This window comes from Aedes albopictus, chromosome 3, assembly GCF_035046485.1.
Source record: "Aedes albopictus strain Foshan chromosome 3, AalbF5, whole genome shotgun sequence".
NCBI classification, from domain to species: Eukaryota; Metazoa; Arthropoda; class Insecta; order Diptera; family Culicidae; genus Aedes; species Aedes albopictus.
Window position 1 is genome coordinate 97,566,475 of NC_085138.1, and position 14,679 is coordinate 97,581,153.

Here is a 14,679-nt window from a genome sequence, read left to right on the forward strand (position 1 = left end):
GTGCGCTCTATGAAAAGTTATAGATTGTTGAACTTTTTTGTGAGTGAAAAAAAAGTTGCCTATCCCAAACATTTTGGCCATCCCCTGTACGTATCTGTCAAAGGATGCAAATTCATAGTGGAATTCAAAGGAACAGTACCTTATCCGATTTTTTTTTGCTCACATCATTTATGTTTAGGCTGACCATCCGTCCCGTATTTAACGGGACAACGAAATTTTCAAACACTTGTCTTTGGAGCATAGTAAACGTTTTTGACTCAATTTTTCGTTTTTTCTCTCTGAAATAGCATTATTGACAACATTCAGTACTGTTTTTGGACATTTATTTCCTTTTTGTTGAGTTTCCGAAATGTGTCCCGTATTTAAACGGGACAAATCTGGTCAGCCTATTTATGTTGGGAATCTGAAATTCCATTTCTTATGATCTTAGTGAGTGTGATTTTTTATATGCAAAAAGTATTCTTACCTACATATACTCGTATAAGAAAAATAAATTTCGTAATTTTTTTGAGCGACTCCCCTTAAAATTTCTAAAGAAATGCACGTATAAAAACACTAAAAAATAATAATTAGGTCAAAGAGAATTTGTTTCTTCAAATCCCCAAAATCCAACTTTGAAAGAAACTTTTAAAAACCAAGATACTTTTGCAAAAAAAAGTGATGGAGCGTTCATCTCGATGCTTGCCAAGGGCGCCATGGAACCAAGCTATGGCTCTGGTGACAAGTAATGTAATAGGTACAGATTAAAAATACGAACGGGGGGGGGGGTGGTGTCCTTCTTCTTCTTTATGGCTCTACGTCCCACTGGGACTTGGCCTGCCTCGCTTAAACTTAGTGTTGGGCTTTTTATTTCATTATCGTACAAATTGGGTCGAAGGGTCTCAGATTTTAATGAAACTTTTTTCACAGGCAGGGTTCATAGATAAATGAATAAAAAAAATTGAGAAAAATTCAGGGTCAGCTATTTTTTCGGAAAACTCAAATGCAAATTTCTTATTTTCCCCTGACACTACTTATACTGAAAAATCATAACTCAAGAACGAAGCATCGTAGAAACAAAGTTTTTTTCAAATGAAAGCAAATTTTCTCAGAAATTCAAATATGACAAAGTTTTCCACAAATCCACTGTTGAGAAAATTCGTAAAGAAAAGCCGAAAAAAATTTGGGCCCGTGAAAAAAAAAATTTGAGAAGATAATTTCATAAGCTTTGATCGCTGAAATTTTTGAATGCACTTTTTTTTCTTTCCTGAGTTATGACCCATTTTGTGGATAATGATTTTTTCGAAAATTTTCCACGAGTTCGGACATAGTTTTCCCGGCTTTTCTTTATAAGTTTTCTCAACGGTGGAAAATTTTGTGGAAAACTTTTTCTACTTCATACATATTTTTTTGGATTTCTGAGAAAATCTGCTCTCATTTTCATTAAAAAAAACTTAGTTTCTACGATGCTTCGTTCTTGAGTTACGATTTTCGGCTTATATGGCACATTTGGACAATTTTAAACAAAATTGGCCATAATTCAAAAACGAAAAAAAGTGCTTTCCAAAAATATTTGCAATTCATGCTTATGAAAAAACCTTCTCAAAAATATTTTTCTCGAGTTAAAGCATAGTTTTTTCCGGCATTTCTTTACGAATTTCCTCAACTTTTAAAATTTTTGTAAAAATGTTTGCGCAGTTCATTTTTTTGTATTTCTGAGAAAATTTGCTTTCATTTTCTAAAAAAAATGAAAATGGCCCCGGCAAGACCGGATTTATACACATGAATCCCGAAATTACTACAAGGAGAAATTTCTGAAGCAACTCCTGCAAAAAAAAGCAAATTCTCAGGCACTATTTAAAGAACCCCTAAAGAAAAAAAAAAGTTTTTAAAGGAGATTTTCAAATAATTCCTGGAAGCACTGGAGAACCAGGTATTTATAGAATTTGTTTTAAAAAATTTCTATGAAATACTAAAGAACAAATTTGGAGTGATTTCTAGACTTGTTGAGGAATTGTTGAGATTAAAAAAATCTGAAAGCATAGTTGAAGGAAAGATTGAATAAATCCAAAGCAAATCCGGGATGAATATCTCAAGGAACTGGAGGAACTAGCAGAAGAATCGTTTGAGGAATTTCGTAAAACTAGTGGATCAGTTTCAAGATAAAATGTTTGAGAAACTTCTAGAGAAACTTTTGAAGAAGTACCAAGGATAGTTTCTTGGTAAATAACTAGAAGAACCCCTGAGAAATTTCATAGAATTGCATGGACAGGGATGAATTTTGAAGGGGTAATACAAGAAATTTTTGAAGGAATTCTTGCAAAAATCATTCTAAGAATTCCTGCAAAAATCTTCTATCTGTAAGCATTGCAGAAAAGTTTTTATAGATCCGGAGACCACAAAGGAATTTCTTGCGGTGTTCCTGAAGGCAATGCTGGAGAATTTTCCAGAATTTTTAAGAAGAACTCTTGAAAGACTGATTGAAGAAATTCGAGCAAGAATGCCCCTTGTGCGATAATTCCAGCTATAGAATTTGTGAATAATAATGCATGAAGTGTGGGCTGTCCAAAAAAAAATCGATGCTCGGAAGACAAGGTGTTCTACCCCAAATTAAAAGAAAAGCATATTTGAAGCATTTTTGTTGAATATTTCGATTTCTTAAAAAAAAAATCATGTAGAGGTTCCGCCAGGGCAATTTTTGAAAAATCGGCCTTTTTCATAAAAATTCTAAAAAAAAAAACATTTTTTTTGTAATATTTTTTAATTTCTGTTTTTTTATTCAATATTTTTGTACTTTTTATGGATCTCTAAGCAATCTTTAAAGGTGAGTGTGTTTTTGGAGGCAACGTCGAAATGCCGCTTTGAGTTTTTGGAGGCAAAGTGTACAGGCCGCGTTTTCATTCGGATCGTTCGTCGTCATCGTCTATTTGACTGTGCTCATCTTCGTGATTTTGGAGGCAAAGTGAAGAGGTCATTTTTTTTTCATTTGGGGCTGCCGCGTCGTCGTCGTCGCAGATTTGGCTGTGCTCATCTTCGTTTGTTTAGTGTGATTTTTGAGGCAAAGTGAAAAAGCCGCTTTTTTTTTTATTCGGACCGGCTGCGTCGTCGTCAATTTGAATATCCACATCGTCGTACCCGTGTGTAGTTGTAGCGGTTCAGTGTGATTTCGGAGAAGAGGCCAATTAGTGGAAGATGCTGTAGCACATACGCACTGGACACTTCGAAGGATGTTAATTGGTGAGCTCTTTCCATTTTATCATAGCAATAATAATAATAATAATAATTAATGCTAAAGGATTTACACAATTCTGCTCTGGTTTTTGTGTATCTATCTAACAAATATTGAAAAGTTCGTCACGTCATGTGTCGGCGCTAGCTCCAAATGCACATTTAGTTGATAATATATAATTTCCTTTCATTTTTTGCATGAACACATCAATTTGAATGGTTCGTCATCTATCTTCGGTGTCGACATTTGTAATATTTTAGTCCAAATGAATAAATGTTTTGACTCAAATAAAGGTTGCATGAATTTCTGGAAAAAGAGAGGGTCGGTAAAAGATAGACGGCGAACCATGCGGTAAGATCAAGATCTTTCTGATTTATTTATCACGTGTTATTTTGTTAATACTTGTGAATCGATCGCGTTCAGCATTGTCTCACGCGGAAACGCAAACTACAGATGCGTCGGTGTTTAGCATTGTGTTCTCCTTAGTTGTGAATGAATAACTTATGTAGGGTGAGTTTTGAGGCACAATAGATCGCGTTCGTCGTCCAAGATTTAGAAGGGTATTTCTTCGCGAGCGCATTATTAATCGCGAATCAAAACATTACATTCGTTTACCACGACGAAATCCTCAACACATCTCCATTTCCCCTGTCCAAACTCCTAGTGATTTCTCGTAGTAGCGTAGAGAATTCCTCGGTTATTGGCCTAAGCGAGAATCACGTCATCACTTCCTTCCCTATCCTCAATTGACCTGCATTCGGACGCGGCCGGCGCTGGTATTGCTTATTGAAAAGTATTGGGATTCCAGCATTTACACAATGAAGAGAAAGCTAATCCCAAGCATCATCTGTTGGTTCTTTGTGTAAATGCAGTTGTCCTTGCAATAACAGAGGAGCAGCCGCGGGCGGTCAATCATGCTCATGCTCAGGCCCGGATTAAGGATTGTGGGGGCCCGGGGCCCGAGGGGATGTGGAGGCCCCTCGGAGAGATGACCAAAAATGTTTTTGCTTATTTTCAGTACAGTACTTGAGTAATATGAAAAATAAAGCTAATGTTAGCAACCAAAAAAGGTTTTTGTGGGGGCCCCTAAAATGTGGGGGCCCGGGGCCCGGGCCTCCCCGCCCCCCCCCCTTAGATCCGGCCCTGCTCATGCTCATGCTCATCTCTTAGCAATCTTTAAAGGTATTGGTTTTGGAAATATAAATACAGCTTATATTTCTAGCCAAGCCTTTATTACATATATGCACATTAGAGTGTAACAAAGACCAATATACAGAACTGCATACATTTGAAATATTGTCCATTCAGTATAAGCGTAATATCTCAGATTCTAGACAATATTTTTTCAATCTTTTTATAACGAAATGACGCTTATGAATAGTACTATCAGACAAAAATTCCATTGTTGAAAATAGAAAAATTTATATTTACATATATTTTGTTAGCAAGTTTTGATGGAAAATGCTCGAAAAATATTTTTTTTATCAGCACAACAAAGGGTTTGCCGTCAATATAAACACACTTTTTCTAAAACCAATATTGAAGGGTATTGTATTGAGTACTTAGAAAAACATAGGAAATAAACGAACGGATGAATGGCTGCAACGGCAGTTAAAATAAAAAAAGAAAAAAAAACATTGAAAAGAAAATAAAAATTCTAAGAATATTAAAGAGATTTGTTTTTTTTTTTTAATTTTGATGCAAAATTGCCCTGGCGGAGCCTCTACATGATTTTAATAAAATCGAAATATTCCACGAAAAATACTTCAAATATGCATATCTTTAACTTAGGGGTTGAGCACCTTGAATTTTCGAGCATCGATTTTTGGAGGGAATTCCCTGGAATGATTCTCAGGCAATAGTGCAATAATGGAAATCATTTCCTCGAAACCGTATCAGTATAGGGTGCACTGAAATTTGAAAACCTTGAGTAACCAGCTCTGATTTCATCACTACCAGCATCTAGCAGATTACCAAATCAAAATCGTTCGGTAGACAAAGTATGCTGCAAGAATGCCGAACAGCAACTCTGCAAAAATTGCCACAGATCACAGATCCGGTTGAAGCAAAACGGCGTATTTGGGGCTACAAGATGGGCGTGATTATAACGGAGAGTAGCTACCGCAATCAATCTTAGTATTGTGTCGTACTAATATTGATAAGGTGTTATCTCAAAAGTTTCATAGATTTCATAGACCATACTTGAAGAGGACTTGCATTTGCTAGCACTAAAAGTATTCGAGCGATGAGTGCAAATGATGACGATATTAGTTTTCAGGAACAATTATTTGAGTTGGGGGCATTTCTCCATAGTCAAACAACGTTGTGTTTAATTTTTACAAAAATTCACATTATTTTATTTCACTTTTCATTAAACGGCACATTCGTCCGTATCACTGTCCAGGGTTGTATCAAACTCTTGATCGAACTCTGATTTCCTCGATAGGTTTTTTTTTTTTGTTTTATTTTATTTATTTTATTCTTTCACCTACAAACTAAACTTCAGTACAGTCTAATCATTCTCTTGGGATTGATTTGCTTTTTATCATCATTTTTCAGGATAGTTCTATTCTTACTGTTTATCGTATTTACTTAGTAAACTTGAGTTCCCTTTTTTGCGGAAAGAAATCTTATCACTTTCTTCCTCGGAAAAATAAAATGGAGATGAATTGAACGTGGTAAAACTAATTATCTTGCTGCTGTTGTTCATGTTGAAATGCGCTCAGTGAATCAAAGTTTCAGATTTGTTCCTCTCTCTTTCTCATATGTGAGATGATGTGATGATGTGCGCGATGACATGAGTGACGATGCTTCAATGAATGTGGGCAAATGGGTGATTCAAATGAGCGTGCCGGTGCGTGCGATGAGATGATGAGAGGATGCGATGCACTCGATTCGATCGGGTGTTTTCGGGAAGTTCACGAGGCTACTTTTACCTTCGTCGACTGTTGGATGCGAAGCAAATGCTAATGAGAGGAGAACCGACCAGTGTCAGGTCCAGCTCTCATCCTCCAGTTTTTGGTCGACGAAGCAAAGTCCCTGGTGTTGTCCCGCGGAAAACACCACGATACGATCGAACTGATGATGATTGATGACGATCGGTGATTTGATGAGAGACAGAGTGCATGGATGGGTGTGATGGGTGGTGCTTGTGATGAATGATGATCATGTTTTGTGTTATCAATGATTTGGTGAATCAATGAATGTTAGTGTATGCGTGTGAGTGCATGGGTGGTGGGGTGACGATGTAGTATGTATGAGTGATTTGCTCAGACTTTGACGGCTCGGCTCTCTCCGTGAGTGATGGCTTCTCCGAGCACGCGCATCGTGTTCGAATAGGACGAATCGATCTGTGGGATGACTTTCTCGGCCGGACGGATGTTCTTGATCAGATCGGACAATGACAGGAAGCTCTGGCGTCCGTTGTCCACGTCCCGATCGGAGTGAGTCATCTCCTCGATTTCGCGAGTAATCTGCTTGAGTTTCTGTTCGACGGGGATGTCATGCTCTTCGTGGACGGGTTCCTCCTCTTCGTGAAGTTGCTGGTGATCGTCTTGGCTTTCGGAGTCGTCACCCTGTTGGGAACGGCCTTCGGATTCATCTTCGTCCTCGATTTCGTGCTCTTCGTCATCGTGTTCCTCTTCTTCTTCGTCCAACAAGGCTTCCTCTTCGCTGTGAGACTCCAAGCTGCTGTCAGCTTCCGGCGATGCTGGGATTGGGTTGACGTTTAGCAGTGCTGCCAGAGGAGAAGTTTCTTCGAGACGAGGTGCCAAGGTTGTAGATGAGAAGGTCACAGGGATTGGAGTCGTCGGAATGCGTTCGACTGTCGTGAAGCTTACGGGTGATCCTGATGAAGTGGTTGATGCGGTGGTGATGGGACGGCTGTAAGTATTCGAGAACCACCATTAGGAAATCATCCGGTACAGTCCATTTCGCAGCTATCTATATTAAACAGGAAGAATTATCAACAACTAATACGAACAGATGAAGGAAGACAGCAGAAGTAGAAAAGCGACACCTACAAGCCGAGAGAAAAACTACGGTTTGCTTTAGTTTGGCATTGTTTGGCCTTTTGGCAGTCCCTTGTGTTTGCACAGTTCTCCACAAAGTTCGGTTTAGGTTCGGATCATTCGATGGCCTGCGGGGGACTGGGAACGGTCGGGTCAATCCCAATCAAAGCAAATATCGCATATTTTCGCATACTGGACCCGTGAACCGTTCCTGGCCCCCTTTCGCCCACCAAGCGCAATTCTATTCTATATCGCGTTGTCTATTGCTATGCATTAGAGGCTCTATTTGTTTAATCGGTTTCTGTTTGTATAATTTCGAGTGTGTGTACATAATATGAACTAACTCCAAACCCACCAACCAAATGTTAGCGCGAACTGTATTAGACTGGCTGGCTAACTGACTGACTGACTGAATGTTTTTTGTGTTATGAGTGAGTGGTAAGTGTGTATTATAGGGTTAGTAGTAGGAGCCAGGAATATGATGAACTTTTTCTCTGTGCCTGTTTTTTCATACCTATTGACGTAAATGAGATTGGGATTGTCCCACCCATTCATGAACTATGTTTGAGGTTAGGTCCGAAGCCACCAGAGAAAGGGTTTCACGAGCGAAGCGTGAAAGTCATACCAAAAGCCATAAAACGATGAGACTATTTTTAAATAAAAACCGATTCTCCCACTGATCGTTCCATTTGAGGATAGGTCTTAATAAGGATGAAGAGGAAAATTCGTCGAGGTTGAGAAGGAAAGGATATGGATGTTTTGAGTGTACTTGTGACTTTGTTGTTGTGTGATGCGTCGAATCGTCTTCGCAAGGTTGGTTACAAAACTAATTAGTAGCTTGAGTTGTCCATCAATTAGTAAGACGCTTAAGTTTAAATAGAAAACCTCTTATTTTTTCGAAAATCGTTCACAGATTTCTTCAGAAAGTTCTCCAGGGATTCTTTCAGCAAATCTTCGATGGATTGCTCCGGATTTCTAGGGGGCCTTCCAGAAATTTCTCCAAAAATTGTTCTAGAAAACCTTCCAGGGTCTTCCTTAGAAATTCCACTATGGATTCTTACAGAAACCTTTCCGAGAAATCTTTCAAAAAATCATCCACGGATTCCTTCACAAATTTTTTTCCAAATTATCAGAAAATTAAGAATTCAGAATTCACTCTGAAATTTCTCCACAGATTTCATTAGAGAATCTTCCCAAGATTTCCTTAGAAATTCATCTAGAAATTCTTCCAAGGTCTGTTTCAGGAATTTCTCCTGAGATTCCGTCAGAAATTTCTTTGGCGATTCTTCCAAAACTTTATACAGATTTCTTCCAAAATTGCTCAATGGATTCATTCATAAATTACTTCAAGAGTTCGTACCCAGGATTCTTTCAGAAATTTCTCAAGCTGTTTCTGAAGAAATTCTTGAACTAAAAAATCTAGGCCTTCTTCAGATATTCCCTTAAATATTTCTTCAGAAATCTTTCATGGATTACTTCCCTTCAGAATCTATTTTCTGCAGGGATTTCATAAGAAATAACATCAAAGTTTTTTTTCTGTAAAATATCCAGCGGTATCTACAGAAAATCTTCCTGAAATTCATTAAAAAACTTGTGCCGGTATTTTTTCATGAGCTCCTCCACAGATTTTGAAAGGAATTTGTCTAGGTATTCCATTCGAAATTCTTGCATGAATATATCCAGGAATATCTGCAGAATCATATCAAACTGCTCCAGAGATTTTTGCGTTATTCCTCTCACTGATTTCAGTACGAATTCTATCGAATATTTCTGAAGAATTTCAGACAGAGATTTCTTCAGGAATTCTTTCGTTCCTCAGAAATTTCTCCATGGAATCTTACAAAAAACCCTCTTAGATTTTTTTTAGAAAATCACCCAGGGAATCCTTTACCCAATTTCCCAATCCTCCAAAAAACAAATTTCCAGAATTCATTCAGAAATTTCTCCAGCATTTCTTCAGAAAATCTTCCCAATATTCCTTCAGAAATTCTTTCAAAGCGTTCTTCAAAAGTTTCGCCAAGCATTTCTTTAGAAAATCTTTCAAAGATTTCCTACAAGAATTCTTAAGAAATTTCTCCAGAGATTCTGTTAAAAACTCCCTTATAGATTTCTTCATTCTCCAATGATTCCTTTTCAAAAATTTTCAAGGGATTCCTTCCAAAATTGCACAAGGATAAACTCATGAATTTGTCGGAAAATTTGAACCAAGGGTTTTTTCATATATTCTTCCAGCGTTTTCTACACAAAATTTTCCAGGGACTCTTTTAAAAATTTCTCTCCACAGGCTTCCCACAAATATTCCCTTGAAGAAGAACATAAGAATTTTGTTCTATAATTCTCTCGGGAAATTTTCAATAGATTTGTGCTGAAACTCTGTCAGGAATTCGATCGGAATTTTCTTCAGGGTTTTCAAGGACTTCTCCAGCGGCATCTTCAGATAATTTCCAAAGATTCCTTTAGGTTTTCGTGCATGTTTTTACTGGTACTCATGAACTTTCAGATTTCTTCAAGAACTTCTCTGGGTTCCCGAAACAAATGTATCTAGGAATTTCTGCAGAAAATCCAGGCATTCTTGCATTAGCAGTTTCAGAATCAAGTGTATTGCCTTGCCAAACGAATGATCAGTGAAATCTCCTGCAGATGACCGTTAGTAAATAAAGTTGGTTGGTAAGCGAATAAGAATAAAGAAGGAATTAAAACTCTGACGAAAAACACAAACATCTTCTATGGTTGGTTTGGAAAAGAGCATTCAGTGATTTCAGTAGGAATTCCTCCAGAGATGTCTACTGAAATTCACACAAAGGTTGCTTTAGTTAGAAGTTCCATCCATGCAGAAGTATTCGTCCATGCAATTTCCAGAAATTATTGCAACATTTCCTTTAAGAATAACTCTAAAAATTTCACCATAGAATCTTTAAAGAATTTATTCATAAAATTCTCCAAAAAAATATTTCTGGGAAATCGCACTGGAATTTCTCAAGAGATCTCTTAAAAGATTATATCAGGGATACTTTCAGAAAATCTTTCAGGGATTTATAAAAAGTATTTCTCTGAAATTTATTCTAAAAAATTAACACCAAAAAATACTAGATGAATTCTTGAGGAATTTCTGAAGAATTTTCGAAGGAATCCAAGGATAACTTTCTGTAGAAATTCCGGGAAAAATCCTGGAGATACTTCTAGAGATTCCTAAAACATACTAATATTTTTTTCTGGAAGTATTCCCGCACGAAAATCAGGGCGAAGCACAACATTTCTTTAGAAAATCTTTAAGAAATTTCTTCCAGAATTCGTACAAATGGGTCCTCAAGAAATCTGATTTATTCGGGGATTTCTTAAGATAATCCATTCAAATTTCAAACAGGAATATATCAAGGAGTTTCTTCAGAAAATTATGCAGAAACCTGTTCCAGAGATTCCTGCATTTTGACTTTCATTGATACAGTAGAAATTCCTTCAAATATATCGTCGAAAATTCAATCAGTGATTATTTCAGAGGTTCTGTTGTTTATTCCTCCAAGTATTATTCCAGAAACGCTTCTAAATTTTCCCTCAACCTTTCGGGACACGAGCCTTTTCGGTCCTAAAACTGCTCCGCGCTCGCGCTTTATACAGCGAGCGAGCTTTTCCTAATTCCGAATGATACTTCTAGCAATTACATCATAGATTGATTGATTCGTCTTTATTATTGCGACTTTCAGCCCTTCGCTGGTGTCTTACTTAATAGATTTTTAAGTAAATTATGGAAAAAAATATTGAGAAAATTCTTCTGAATAGTTTCCTGGGAACTTCTGCAGGAATTTCTCATGGCATTTTTCAAAAGATTTTTATATGAATCTTTACAGATGTTTTTCCAGATATTCCCACAGGGATGGCTTCAAAAATTCTTCCATCTGGGTATTCCTGCAGAGCTTCTCCAGGCGTTACTCCCGAAATTTCTTCAGTAAGTCTTGCTGGAACTTTAACAGGAATATCTGTGGGATTTCCTATAGGCATTCTTTCAGAAATTACTCCAGAGTTATCTCTCGTATTAAGGAATTCTTCAAAAATTCCAGCAAAAGATTTCAATACATATTTTTTTTTCCTTTTTTCAGTCGTTATTTGAAGATTTCCTTCCAAAAATGCTCCACGGATTCCCCTAAAAGTTCTTTCTCCAGAGATTTTTTGTAATTTTTTTTCAAGGATTCCTGCATTTATTTTTTATTTTTTTTATATTAACCTTCATTAATAAGATTTTTAACCCGGGGCAAGTTCATCTCGGGATCCAAGCTTTGCTTCCCTTCCTAAGGAAGAACTCACGATTTGTAAGTTCGACGAGAGCGAGATTTGATCCCAAGTCCACGGCGTGATAGGCACGTGTTTTAGCTATGCCTTTTAAAATCCTTCCAGAAATTTTAGAAAGCTGTTATTTTTAACAGACAAATCACTGGAAGAATTCTTGAAGGAAAACCAAAAAAAATCGAATCCCTAGAGAATTTTCCAATGAAATCCCTGAAATAACTCTTAGGGATGGTTCCTAAAATAAACAATTGAAAACAATTCATTGGGATAACTCTGGGATAAAACTTTTGGAATGTTTCCAGAAATAAACAAAGAGATTTTTTAAATGAATTCCTGGAGAAGTTTCTGAGGGTGTGAATGATAAGCAGTAAGTTTAAATTTACGAATTAGAGTGCAGAAATTGAAGAAACAAAATTTCTGAAGAAACTTTATGAAGAAATCGTTTTATTGAAAAAATCTGTGGAGGAGTTCCTAGAAGAACTAGAAAACAGGTAACGCGGATATAATTTCAAGAAAAAAATGCAAATAGATAAATCCAGGAGTAATTTAAGAAGCAATTCCTGAGAATCTCTGGAGAAGAAAAATTCTTTGAAAATCCCTGAAAAAAAAACCTGAATATATTCTAAAACTGAATTTTTCAAAGTGTCCCAGAAGAATACCTGGAGGAGCTTCTCGAAGCATCTCTTGTGAATTTTCTGAAGGAATAATTTATTGATGGCTAAGGAACAATTCCTGCAGGAATATCTGAAGCAATGGCTAAGAAGATCTCTGGATGCGTTTGTCAAGGTATCCCTGAAGCGAGGAATACCTGAAGGAACCTTTGGAGGATTGTATCAAGAATTTCTGAAAAAAAAATCCTGGGTAAATTTCTGATGAGATCCCCAAAGAAGCTTCTGCAGAAATCTCTAGAGGAATGCTTACAAGACGCTATGAAAAAAAATCTGCTGGAAGCGTAATTTTTTAACCCTTCTAGGATGTTTAGAAGTTCGCACCACAATGGCGTAGTGCACGCTCAGCGCACCTGTCTGGACCATATTGACCCCAATATTCTACTTGGGTTAAGGAATCTTTAGAGGTTGGAATTTCTTGAGAAATCGCTTGAAAAAATCGTTAAAGAATGGGATTGAAATATTTCCGGAGAAGTTCTTGGGAAAATTCCAACGAAAAAAATCCTAAAAGTTCTGTTTGTACCATTGGAAGAGTTACTTCAAAAATTTCTGAAGGAATCCATGTACGAACTTAAAATAGGATTGTTTCAGTCCTTGAAGGAACTCCTTGGATTCCTTCAGGAATTTCTTTAGGATTTCTTCAGGTGATCCTTCAGCGATTCTTTCATAAATTGCAGCTCATATACTTTCATTTATTTCTCCAGAGATTTTTTTTAATATATCTTTGTATATCTTTGTATTTTAGGGAAATCTGGAATTTCTGCAGAAGATTTCATCAAAAATTCTTTCATGTCTTTTTTCTGACATTTTTTGATGATTTTATTTTATAATTTTCCAAGGAATCCCTCGGAAATTCATCCACACCTTCCTCCAGGAATTTCTTGAGAAAACTCTTCAAGGATTTCTGCAAAAATTAATACCAGATTTTTCTTGATATTGCATCCTTGGTACCGTCAGGAATGTGAACTGAGATTCTTTTGAAGTTTTCTCCAGGAATTCTTTCAGAAATGGCTAAATAAGAATATTCGGAGGATATTCTAAAAAAATCTCAGGAATAAATCCTGAAGATACCTCTGGACATTAATAAAATAGATAATTGAAAGCTCTCTGGAGGTACTCCAGGACAAAAATCAGTGAAGCAATTTCTGCTGTAATTTCTGGAGAAATTTCTCGAGGGATCCCTGTGGAAATCGTTATAATATTTGAAACAATTTCTTGAGTTATCCCTGAAGGAATCCCGAGAAGAATTTCATTAGAAACTTCTGAATGTAATTCAAAGAAAAAACTTTTGGGTGAATTTTAGAGAAGTTTCTGAAAAAATTTCTGATAGACATCTTAGGAAAATTTTGAAATTTGAAAATATCTGAAGGGATGTAAAAAACATGATGCATTCCTGCAGAAATGACAGACAAAGGTACTGGAATCAGTGGAGTCAATGATGATTAATTTAAATATTTTCAAAAAGAAATCCTGGAAGAACTCTTCGAGAGACTTCTGAATCCTTTGACAACTTATAAAGGGATTAGTGGACAAAAAAAATCCTGAAGAAATTTCTGATGTTGCGTTTTGAAGAGTTCCTGATGGAATTTTAAAATAATCCGTTGATTTTTTTAAGAAATAACTTGAAAAAATCTGAAATGTTTTAAAGAATCTTTGAAGGCATAACTAGACGAACTGAAAAACGCTTACAGAAAACTTAAAAAAAAAAGAAAAATCCCTGGATTTAAATCTTGGGTAAATATCCGAAGGAGCCCACGAAGAAAGCCCACATAAGAATGATCTCTTGAAAATTTTCTGGAACACCAAGGAACTATTTCTTATGGAATTTCTGAAGAAGTGCCCGCAAAAAATTCTGGATGAATGGCCACGAATTACCGAAGAAACCCCTGGAAAATTTCTAGAAAAATTATTGAAATTTTTTTTTTAAAGCTACACATGCACGAATTTCTGAAGCGATCTTTTGAGCAACTGATGGAAAATCCCGTGGACTATTTTGTGGATGAATCGTTTGAAAGTAAAGGGCTCGATTCAGGTCAGTCCAGGAACCATGAGAATGATTTGGGCCACTTTGCACAGTATCCTTTAATAAATTTCAGATGAAATCTCAAACAAATTGAACACCGTTAATTAACTAAACTATCAATTTTAAAAACAAAATAGATACCTGGTCAAAACTGAAGCTTCTGCGCAATACTACATATTGAAATGTAAAAGGGCCAAAATGGCAAAATTTATATATGCAGATATTTCATCGGAAATCGTTTGAGTGGCCCAAAGAATGTCGTGATACCTGATGTATTTGTTATTTTTCTAAAATATTAGATAAATATTTTAAGTTTCAAAAAATATATCCATAACTGGTACATGATTTCCATGATTAGCACACGCCGTAATAAATACTTAAAGTAGTTTTGGCTCCGTTTCTATATTTTTCCTGTTAAGGCGAAACTGGAAGCATTTTCTCATTTTTTTCGGTTTTCGATTTTTTATTAAATAACGAAGCAATATTTTC

The 14,679-nt window shown here is 36.4% G+C and overlaps 1 protein-coding gene across 4 annotated transcripts in view; it reads right to left on the minus strand.

Annotated features, from left to right (window-relative positions):
* Positions 1-5,559: 5,559 nt before the first annotated feature.
* LOC109411141 (uncharacterized) overlaps positions 5,560-14,679 on the minus strand; it is an 88,211-nt gene continuing 79,091 nt past the window's right edge. For all 4 annotated transcript variants that reach the window (XM_029874763.2, XM_029874768.2, XM_062861094.1 and 1 more), the window contains exon 6: positions 5,560-7,090. In XM_029874763.2, coding sequence (XP_029730623.2) covers positions 6,478-7,090 — 613 coding nt within the window. In that variant the 3' untranslated portion in view covers positions 5,560-6,477. The remainder of the gene's footprint in view (positions 7,091-14,679) is intronic.